Below are 11,951 nucleotides of genomic sequence, written 5' to 3'. Positions count from 1 at the left end.
ACACCTTCATTTCCTCCATGGAAAGTTTTACGATCAAATGAATAGTTTTTAAAATAAACACGTTTGTAACTGCCCGGATACTAAATGATCATAGCCTTATGTAAAAAAGCTTAAAGAGTTCAAAATACTTCGCTCTTCCAAATCTTTTGTAAATATACAATAATAAAATTCCACGTTTTCGATATCACTTAGTTTAAGTAGTAAAACAACAATTCTGAATCAAAGAGTAAAACAATGAAGCCATAAATTTGGATACACATTTAATCTTTATAAAGTCTGCTTCATTTAATATTGGAACACAAACAATTGCGTGTAGTTCAGTCATTTATTAACGAATTCATAATTTGTTTTTCATACAAATGTAGCATTTTCTTTAGGCGGCATCCATAAATTACGTAACGCAAAAAATGCACTTATTTGACCCCCTCCCCCCCGTATGTCACAAATCGTCACGCTTCGACGTACCCCCCTATGAAAATTACGTAACGCTGATAATTACCCCCCCCCCCTCATCTTTTCATGTTTTTGAATAATGATTTTCGATGGTAAGAAAAAATTTTTAATATAAATTTTTTAACGTATTTCGAAACGGAATAAATATCTAGCCAAATCGCTCCTTAGTACTCATTGATAATAATTCTCTGATAAAATAAAATGATTGTCTTACCACTAGTTGTTCTGTGCTTGTTAACTGATGATTTACCTTGTTTAATTTATTTTGTTCAAGGAGCATAACTTGTTATGTAAAATATACTTTACTTAGTAATATTCGTCGGAAATGGAATTTTTAAGTCATCTGAGAAAAAATAGTAAAATTTCCGTCTGAAGATTGAATTCTTGGGGGTAAATGTACATAATATTCGGTTTTCTAGCGATTATTTCTTAGATTTTCAATACACAGTTTAAGGAATCTATCTCAGAATCAGTAAAGAGGAAAGGTTACAAACTAGTTTAATCATGTTGAAGCTTACAAATTTTAAGCTGATTTTGGTTTGCTTATCATTCTGCAAAAATTGCATGACATCAAGTTAGCTGCTCTCAAACTGTAAATTTTAAGGAAAAAATCGTTACGTAACGATGAACATACCTCCCCCCCCTCCCCTATGTCACAATTCGTAACGCTCGAGCTTACTCCCTCTCCCCCCTATAAGCGTTACGTAATTAATGGATGCCCCCTTACTCTGTATAAAAAAAAATTAAAAAAATTATTCATTGCTGTTTCGAAGAAATTCTCGTACTTTTCCCGTAATTCGGCACATTAGGCGGGGCACACCCTTTTCTGTCCACAACTGCATATCCCCTGCCAAATCATGTACTTGAGGGCAAATTTATCCGCAAACACGAACTTAAATTTTGCAGGTACATCCCCCCGAGCCGTCGCCAAATAAAATTTTTGACCTGGGATTTGCCCAAAGTCCGAACTTGGTCAGCACTTGGTCGTACAGCTTTCGAGCACGGATTCTGGCCACATTGTTCTGCTTCAGCGTGCGATTTGGCTGTTTGCTGGCTCGGAATGACTTTATTCCTTCCCGGAGACAAATTCGTCGCACCGTACTGTGAGTGGCCTGGAACTTATTGGCCAAATCGCGGTCTGAAAGATTCGGATTCCTCTTGACGGCCTTGATGACTTTCCCACGCAGTTTCCGGTCGACAGTTCCACTCCGACGCTTCGAATGCGGCTTCCGAGCCGTCGTCAATGTTTCCTTGTACTGCTTGATAACACGCCATACGGTATTTCTGGGCATTTTAAGCTGTTTAGCTAGCTTCGATGCCAACAACAATGGATTTTCAAGAAAACTGTGCACAATTTGATCTCTCCGTTCGGCTTCCATGGCGGTTGTTTACAAAATGCTATCGTTTGGTGTTATGACATAAATACATGGTGAAAGGTAATGAATTTCCCGACACGTGGGTGAAAAAAGTTTCCAAATCCGTCCACTAGGAGCGCCACAATGAGCAAAAGAATTTGTTCCAATATTAAATGAAGCAGACTTTATGTGTTACATAAACAGAAATTCTACACTTATTCATTATTTCAAGTGTTTTTAAGCGTTCATACAATCAATCCAGTTTTTCATTTTTACGATTAATTTTAATCAATTATTTTCTTTTATTGCAGCAAATTAATGGACGATGAATCAAACCCCTTGGTAAGTAAACCAGTTGTCATTTTTATTTTTGTTTTTATATTAAATCACTATTTAACATCCAATAAACAAAATGTTTTTTTTTTCAATTTTTGGTGAAATTCAACATATAATTAAGGTTATTGACAAATCAGAAAAATCAGAAATACCGTGAAAACTTTGGTTTTACATTTTCTCACCAGGAAACCGAAAAAAAAACGGAAATTTCAGAACATCGCCGTAAAAATTGTCATGTTTGTTAATTTCAACGGATTTTTCAAATATATGTTTTAATTAATTTTTGAATGCAATTGCCATTTAGCCCCATCAACACTTTTAATCGACCATGACCCAACAAACGAAATATTCATTGCCTTTTTCAATAACCTTTTATGTTATCTAGTTTGCAATAACTTGTATAAGTTGACGACGCCAAATATTTAGTGTTCGACATACATGTTTCATTTATTTTTTAATTCAAAAAGCAATTATTCAGCTGCAAGAGAAGTTAAACAAAGTTTTTATTATCTGAACTATTTGTATACCCATGAGTTTTAAATTTAGTTTTTAAAATAAGAAAGTATGGGCCATTTTTGAATAAAAAAGGACTTGATTTTGTTTTTCTTTGTTCGTTGAACTTTTTCTTGGAGCTTCCTGAGCAGGAAAACATTATCACTCTTTTCGATATCTAGGCCCTGTTTGATTCTTTAGAAATAACCAAATAATCTCATTCACAATTATTTATTTTATTCGACACTTTGGCTCAAATTAGTAGGGAATTTGAAAAGTTATTCAACTTTTGTATGGAAACCAAAGCTAATTCCTTTAACATGAATTTGAGCTCTGGACAAAGTCTAGAAAAACTAAAAACTGAACAGGGACTCAAAAGAAACCGTAAACCTTAAAAATTTCAAGATCAAGTCAACCGAGCCCGTTTTTGATAAATTGTTGAAATTATGAAGCCTAACAATGAGTAGTTATAAATTTCGTTTTATGGGCCCGAAGTTTGCTGAAAATCCGTCAATTAGATATGAAAAGACTACGATATACAAGACGTTGAAATATTCGTCATTATTTCATACTGCTTAACAAGTTTAAGGAAACTGGTTAACAATTTTAGTGTTTTATAAGGGAATTTTTTCCATCATAATATTATGATTAATAATCAGCATAGTAAAAACCGGAAAACTCATCAGTTTGAACCGGGAGAACCCGAAATTCAAAACGAAAAATCGCTAGCAACCCTGGACGTATGATGTTACTAAACAATGGACGATATACAATGGTTAATTAAATCCAGTGTTGACGAAAAGGCATTTTTATATCTTTTCATTCATTGTGGACAACAATTAAATAAATATTTTTTTAAGTAAAAAATTATTAAACATGCTCGCTGCTAGCTGATTAATTCGAATGCCTTTCTTATTCCTTTAAAATCATATCTTGCGAAAAAATATTATGCTTTGTTAGCTGCACAGCCTGTCCAAATGCAATTACACGGAGCGCTGAGCTTTTGCTTTACCTTCAACAAGTATTCCATTCCACCCCAACCCCTCCCTTTTTCTCAATCAGCTTATCCTGATTGTTTTCGGTCTAAGGCAAATCGTAGTGGGTCCACAGCAAAAAAAAAATAATAATGGGTTCAAAAGTGGAAAAAGATGATTGTCCGGTCGCTAGACAATCCATTAATGTGGCTGTTTCGAAGGGATTATTACTTGTGAATGGTTTAGGTCTAGAGAAAGTCACAATATGACGTGAAAAATAGTCAATTTACCGAAAATTAATTTGTGATTAACTTCTTGCATTGATTAATCTAGAAATTAGTAATAAAAAGCAAAAACCAAAGAATTCGAGTATAATTTTTTTTTGTTTTAGCCTTATGATTGAATAATGTTCAATATACAAACTGTAGAAGCAAAAAAGTAACTTTCAGCCACTGATTCCATTTACTGCAGCTAGCTGTGGGTCAGCATTTTTTGATAATGCAAAACATCGGGTCCAATTTCAAAAAGTGAAAAAAAAAAGCTCAATGAAATTCAACAAAAACGCACGAAACTCAAAACTGCCGCAACTGCATAAGCAAGCAACAGAAAAATATTTTTTTAATTTATTTTAAAGGTGAGCATCTTTATCTGTGAGCATTTTTATGGGCCAAACCCAGGTGTTCATTAATAAAAAAAATAAATAAAATAACAGTTTCTTATTCTTATCAACGATATTTTGATATTTGAACCTCAAGTTTCACTTTCCATTCATCTTTATTATATGCTCTCAAGTTGAAACTGTTGGGAATATTTGCATTCACATAAATATCAAAAAAACTTTTCCATACCATAATTTACTGTCGGGACTAAAAAGTGCGTCAATAAATACCACTCCATACGAATAACAATAATCATAATTCATGACAGATGAAAACAACGTTGTTTACACTTCGGTAAAAATTGCGACTTCTGTTGCCAATTTCTGGAAGCAGCAGCAAAATCAGAATGGAGAAAAAAAAACAACTCCCCCAGATATGCTTTTGTGCTGCGGTGCGGCAAAATTGAATGTTGACAAAGCTGCTTCTCCCGGAAGGGGAAAGAAGCCAAAGGGGGAGGAAAATACTTTTCGACGCCAAAAGTCTTCCCCCACCACCTGCACTAAGGGATCTGTCTGACTTTGAGAAGGTACTTCAAAATCTGTGGGTGGATGTGTACGTCTGAGCGAAAAAACTTTTTGCTGCTAATTTTTTTTCCCACCAAACTTGACGCCTCTTCGTCGCCGCGACGCCCCGTCTTGAATCGAAATGATTCATTTCATCTGCCATTTCTGTTGTCGGATTTTGCTAAGGGATTCCATTTCCGTAAAGAAAAAAAACTTTCTGCCAATTGCAACTTGGTCGAAAAGTTGGGAAAGTTGGTGCTGATATCTCTTAGGGCTAGAGGATTATTTCATTTGGACCATTTTTTTCACTTCTGATTTATCCTTTGCAGCTATTCGACAAACACCAACATCCGGCGATAACTTTTCCATTCGGACAATTGTTTATCTTCGAGTTCCGAGAAAATGCGGGTAGGGGTGGAAAATAAAACATGTTCCAATTACCATTGATGAATTGATGTTTTCTGTTAGTTCGGGGAGTTTCTACGGAACCACTATAAATAAAACTAGTGGCCAAAATGAAAAAAACAAACCTTTAAAATAAAATAAAAACGAAAAGCTTAAAAAATAATATCAAGAATACAAATAGGTCATCCCATGTCAAGTTTCTCCAGTGAAAAACATCTCATCCTTAATTCACCAGTCTTGATCGATAGACTGCCTGAGGTCTACACTATAAGCTCTGCAATTTTGCGAATAATCAGTCCACCCGACGCTGGACCGTCCCACAGTGGTTCAAAATAAAAAAAAGTAGGAAAAAATTATTAAAAAGCTATTTTGTTAAAGATTATAGGCTGAAAGTTGTAAAAAATAATAAATTAGATTTTTTTTTTCAAAGTTTGCATTTCTCCCAATAATTTCTAAAACGGGGTTTGGGCTTTATACTGGGAAATTGGATATTTTTCGATTAATTATGAATATTTTTGTTAAAATTGAGTAGAGGCTCATAATGTCCTCAAGGTTGGTTGGATAAATATTAAAACTGATGTTTTAAGGTGAATTTGCATATGTATCGAAGCAAACAATGCTTGGTTTACTCTGTATTAATACTTTAAAATTTGCATTTTTAAACCAAACAGCGTTCCACTCAATGACATCGTATTAAAAATATAGCAAAAACTAGCAGCTGATTTTAAGATATGTTTTTGTTGAGACTTTCACCTATCCAACGGTGTATAATTTACCACGGCGATCGGCAGCGCAAGCTTTATTTTCGCTTCCGAAAAATAAATAGAGTAAATCGAAAAATTTTTATCACTTAATTTTGGGTTTTCAATCAAGCGAAACTTTATAAGTTCATGATAGTAAGGAACTTTTTTACTTCCAAACTGTGAATAAGATTATAATACATCACTTCGGTATAAACATTCATAAATTTTTAAAGATTCATAAGCTTTTTTAAGTTGTTTTGGGCTGAGAATAAAAAATCCTATTTTTAATTCTTGTGTTAAAGTTGTCGTTCACATTTGTTGCATAGAAGGTGTACGTAATAATACGAAAAAACAAATAAATTGGAATAAATTGCACGAAATCTTGTATGCAACAAATTTGCATACTATATCATTGCACAAAACCTATAAATCTGGTAATTTTGTATAAACAAAATTCAATAAAATGAAGAAAACGAAAGGTGAAATAACTCTCATCTTCCCAAATTTAGTTTTCTGGTCTTGTGATCTTTCGAATACTTAAGTTTTTTTTTCGAAATTTACCTTAAATACTTCAAACTTTATTTATTTCCCCCTTCGGGGTTTTTGAAATTTTCGAAGGGGGGGAGGGAGGGGGCTGACAAAAGAAGAAATTGATATACTATGAATTATTGTAAAAAAAAATAATTAAAATTAACAAAAAAAGTGTACTTTGGATTAAGATTTTTAAACAACATTGAATTCAAAAGATGCGCTGCGTTATTTTGTGCAACGTTGCAGAAGAAAGTGTAAAGCTATGACTTGTCATTTCAAAGTAATTCAAGTTTTACTGTGGAAAAAAGTCACAATTTTCAAATGTTTGCTAAGAATTGCTTTATATTATGCTATGGATGAGTTTCAAGCAATCTAAGAACCAAATAAACTCCTGATATCAGATTTTTTTCATCCTTTTATCGATCCTTAAATCACCAGAAAAAACCATTCCAAGTTTCTAGATTTTTTATTGATTGAAGGTCGTGTTACCCATACTTGGGTGACGGTTTGAGGAATGTGTTATGGCTACAACCACTAAATAAATTTAAAATTAAAATCTAGAAACTAGTCATGCTCGTTTAGGCTGATTCAAGGATCGATAAAAGGATGAAAAAGTTTGATATCAGAAGTTTGGACTGCTCGAAACTCATCCACAGCATAATATAAAGCAATTCTTAGCAAAAATTTGAAAATTGAGACATTTTTCCACAGTGAAACTTGAATTACTTTGAAATGACAATTCATAGCTATACATCTCCTACAAAGTTGCACATCATAACGTCGCGCATCTTTTGAATTCAATATTGATAAAAAACCTTAATCCAAAGTACACTTTTTTGGTTAATTTTAATTATTTTTGTACCAGAATTCATAGTATTGCGAAGTTTAAAAAATCATACGTACAAATTGAGAGTCCAAAACAGCCCCAATAAATTTTTAGTTTAAAACTTACATTTTAAATAAAATTTAAAAAATATTAGAGACACATGTTTGATACGTTGTCAAGATCTGAAGACGTTATTAGAACAAAATGTCGAAAAAATGGAATTTTTCCATAAATCGAACCAGTGCGACCTCTAAACATCATTTTTCTGAGTCGCTGCCTTACAAAAGTTTGTTTCTTATACCCTTAGCTATCATTTGAAGCTTGAGCTCCCAAAATCCAAGACGTAGTACAATTTTGGGCCACCCTATTGGACAGTTGTCTATCATAATATTTTGCATCATATTATCCGATTTTACAATCCACTTTCAACTGAATTGTAATAGTCTTACCCATTTGCGTTTTTATTTGTGTATTCTTTTTTCTATTTACGAATGGTTTTATTAAGGCATTTTACTTATAAAGTTTTTATGTGCCGGGAGTAAGTTTGTATATTCTGCATACACCTAATTTCATAATGCTGTTTATCATATAATTTCAGCTTTTTTATATGAACCAGTCAATTATAGTCTTTTTGAGGCAATGAAGCACCGAGTTATACCATCGCATAAAGGCATTAAAAGTTGTGCTTTTTTATGTGAGCTCATTTCAAATCTGTTAGAGATTTTTTTTGATATAATAAATCTTTTCCTCATTCGTGTCACTCAATTAAGTCCTCATTTGTGTCCTCATTAAGTCACTCAACTCTTTCTTTTTATGAAAGAAGTCTTCCACTGCAAGAATCAATACTTAATTGAATTGGATCAAGGAGTTTAAATTAAGTATGTGACGATTCGCAACGGTAACTTTCATGATTTATGATAAAGTTTTTAGAAGTTATTACATAAAACTCCATCTCAGAACTAATTATAAATATTTGTTTTTTTTTTCTGAACTGATTTTAAACAGCAATGGTTTATTCATCTCAAATTTTTTATTTATAATCAAGGCTTTCAGTAACATTTATATTTTTTTTTGATTATTTGAAAGTATATTTCAACAACAAATATTTTTGATTGATTTAACAAAATATCTTCCCAGAATATGAATTAAATGTTGAAAACGCACGTTTCAGTGGTGGAATGGAGATATCTTTTTTCATGATTCGTCTGTGAGGTCAGTGGAATACAACTTTATAAATTTTTTCATGTTTCGTCAGTCTAGTCATTACATCACCACACAATTCATGAGCGACTACCATTGTCTCAATCTCCACTTATCATCTTCCCTAACCGGGAAAGTACTCATTTCTGAATTAGTACTTTGATACTCTTACCCAGAATATCTGGCATTACTGTTATGTTACCACGAACCCAATTTGAGTAGTCTCTCTTAACCGTGCGATGATGTAAATATTTGTACCGTGTTCATCATCATCACCAAACAATATTTTGGTTCTGATTGTGGTAGCAGCAGTTTGCTGCTGTTCCGGACGCCGGAGGAAACCGTAAGTTCCAACATTAATAAATAAGGTTTTTTATGTTTGAGATAGACAGATTTACAAATGTATCTTTTCCTGGGAAATTACGGCTTGCAGTCTATTTTAGAGCAAAAACGATTTTTGTTTTCTGAATCCAACGATTCAATCATTTTTGGATCTTCTTCAGGCACTAAAAAGTGTCATTTTTTGGTTGTTGTCGACTCGGCTGATCGTGTAAAGCTGTCTTTTTATTGTGTTAAGTGTTTCTCGGATATAATCCGGTTGTCCAGGAATTTTGGGATGAATTTTCCTCAGCATCGAAACTTTGGCACAGTTTTCACTTTTCACCACAAAAACAGACTACCCACGGTTTTAGAATATACTTAAGTCAACTGACCGATTACCATAAGGAGAGTTTTTCTGTTTGCTTATACCTGGTAGATTACAGTTACATAAATAAATTATTGTGCTGATAGTTAATCTGTTTCGGTAACTCACGTGAGGCATATACAAAAACAATCTGATTGATGTCTGCATAAAAAAGTGAAACGGACACTGAACTCGAACTGCGGTACAATTTCAGATTGGAGGTTTTATAAATATTCAAATGTTATAATTTTTTAACTCACGTTCGGTTTGCTCGAGTTATTCACTTAAATTTAGTTTATGGTTGACCCAAGTAATAAAAACTAGTGTATACAAACTTTATCTATCAATAATAATATAAATGTTTAAGTCCTATAGGCGGAAAACTGCTTGATCGTTTCTTCTTTTCTTTCCACTTCCGTTGTCCTAATGATCATGGATCTTTGACAGATCATCGTTGCTGGTCTTTCTCGCCAGGATTCCGTTAGGCGTTACGAACACCAGTGCTTCCAACAGCTTTTCTTGCTGAATTTGATTCATTTTTTAATGTCGTGTGAATTTTAAGGAATTTATCTCTTTTTATTGGGTTTGGGAATTCCTGGGATTCTTCAGCGTTTCCCGAGATTCGGAATTTCCCAAAAGTTCTTGATTTTCGGGAATTCCCGCTCAAGAAATCCCAGGATTGGACACTCTATCAGGAACAAAATAAAGAAAAATAAATTAAAACTTGGGCCCCAAATGATCCGACTTTTGAAAAAGTTATGCCCTCGCCATTTCGTAAAATAATGAACGATTTCAACAATTTTGGCTTACTTTTACATAACAATATGGGATGAGAATCATGTTTTAAGATTTTTTTTCGGTCACCCATTTTTTCCCTAAAATTTGTCAATATTGAAAATCGACACAAAAAAGGTTGAAATCGATCATTATTTGACGAAATGGCATGCATTTTAAATTGAGTGTTTCGTTCGTTGCCGTCGCCTCATTAACAGTGATGAATATAACCCTTGACAAAATTAGCTCATTTTTGAAGCTTATTAACACATTTATCTCAACTCAAATCGAAATCGAAATGTGATATAAAATATTTTCCATAGTTGAGGTTTCAAACCGTATTCTCAAGAAATCGGCCGAAGGAGATCAAAGTCCCGAAAAAAATGTCTCAAAACCCCATACAAACTTCAGGCTCATAACATTTCACAGGTTTTAAATTTCTCATACACATTAGAGGCACTCTACTGGGTGTATATAAGCAACCAAACCAAAAAAGTGGCGAGGTATTCGCTCAATTATACTCAATTTGTATGTGATTTTGAAAACATTCGTTTAAGCAAATTGTTATAATAACTTCGATAATTTCTTTAATGCGCGATGTTTCAAAAACTCCTAGTTTGTAACTGCGATTTTTGTGATTTTTTTTCATAACCACGTTCAGAAATTAAATGTTGAAAAACTTTTTTAGTAAAATCCTTATAATCAGACTTATTTCTTCAGCGATTGCCTTAAATTCTTGCTGAAAATATTCATCATGATGCTCGAGGATTTTTTTTACATTTAATTGAAACAGTATGCAAACAAATCTCAGAAGTTTTTTTTGAACCTTTAAAAAGCAAATAGCCATTTTTTCAACAAAATTATTATTCTTATTCAAGTGACTGTTTGGCTTTTATTGCATTCCTGTTTTTGATTAAAATTTAAAAAAAAACTCGTGAGATGAAAAGATAAAAAAAAATCTGTGACGAATACTTACTTATTTAAATGGATCCATAACCTGAAAATAATCCCTATTAAATTATCTGCATTGGATATACATATGTTAATAATACAAATACATGAGAACCCGGATGCCTTTAAGTTCTTTTATTTATTTATTTATTTATTTATAAAAAACATGAGCTTTTGGTATGAATGAAACATATAAGGATGTGGAACTGCTGTAAAGAACTTTCTTTCAAAAACAAGATGCTACATGTATTTTACCTTTAACCATGAAGACTTTTATTCAACACATTCGGTACTCAAACAAAGTTACTCTGGCAATTGGACACAGAATAAAAAGTTTGCTACACACACTTGTATACTTCACACCAATCGGAATCCTCGTTGATTTAAGGCATTGTTTTTCTCTCCTACTCCATCTTGGGGATCTTCTTCTGCTCTCTTTCTATCGCATCATTTATCAGTCTTGTTCTCGTTATTCAGGGTTTTTTTGTTGTTGTTTCAACAATTCGGCGGGAGTCAATTTCTGAGGCTGGTGTGCGTATGACAGTTTACTCATCATCACCTTCGAACTGATCGGCCTGGGCACGGTATCCTCCATGACCTCCGTGGTGGCTGGGGGCAGCGGCGTATCCATGACCTCCATGAGCGGCTCCTCCGTGGCTAGCTCCATGACCTCCGTGTCCGTAGCCTCCGTGTCCACCGTGGCTTGGGACGCATGGGACATGGGCTACATGAGGGGCACATCCGACCAACAGGTTGGCACCGCACTTGACAGCTGGGGCCTTGGCGGAGTAAGTGTGGACAACAGCTGGGCCAGCATGGACCGAACCTCCGTGGTGACCTCCGTAGCTTCCTCCGTGGCTGGCTCCGTGGCTAGCTCCACCGTATCCGGCTCCATGACCTCCATGTCCGGCAGCGGCTTGATGACCTCCGTATCCTCCAGCGGCCTGGTGTCCACCGTATCCTCCGGCAGCGGCGTGTCCGCCATGGCCTTGGTCGTAGGCCGGGAGGGCTTGGCTGGCCAGGGAACAGCTGACGATCAGGAAGGCGGCTACGCAGTATTTCAT

General features: G+C 34.4%; 1 protein-coding gene across 1 annotated transcript; it reads right to left on the bottom strand.

Annotated features, from left to right (window-relative positions):
- Positions 1–11,432: 11,432 nt before the first annotated feature.
- On the bottom strand, positions 11,433–11,951 carry LOC129742141 (ctenidin-1-like). The gene has a single exon (XM_055733984.1). The coding sequence runs from the start codon at positions 11,949–11,951 to the stop codon at positions 11,433–11,435; it is 519 nt and encodes a 172-aa protein (XP_055589959.1).

Source organism: Uranotaenia lowii, chromosome 2, assembly GCF_029784155.1.
Source record: "Uranotaenia lowii strain MFRU-FL chromosome 2, ASM2978415v1, whole genome shotgun sequence".
In the NCBI taxonomy this organism is placed as follows: Eukaryota; Metazoa; Arthropoda; class Insecta; order Diptera; family Culicidae; genus Uranotaenia; species Uranotaenia lowii.
Note: the sequence above shows the minus strand (reverse complement) of the source record. Positions and strands in the feature narration are given on the sequence as shown.

Coding starts and splice junctions, on each gene's coding strand:
- LOC129742141 (XM_055733984.1), bottom strand. CDS start 11,951: ATGAAATACTGCGTAGCCGCCTTCCTGATCGTCAGCTGTTCCCTGGCC.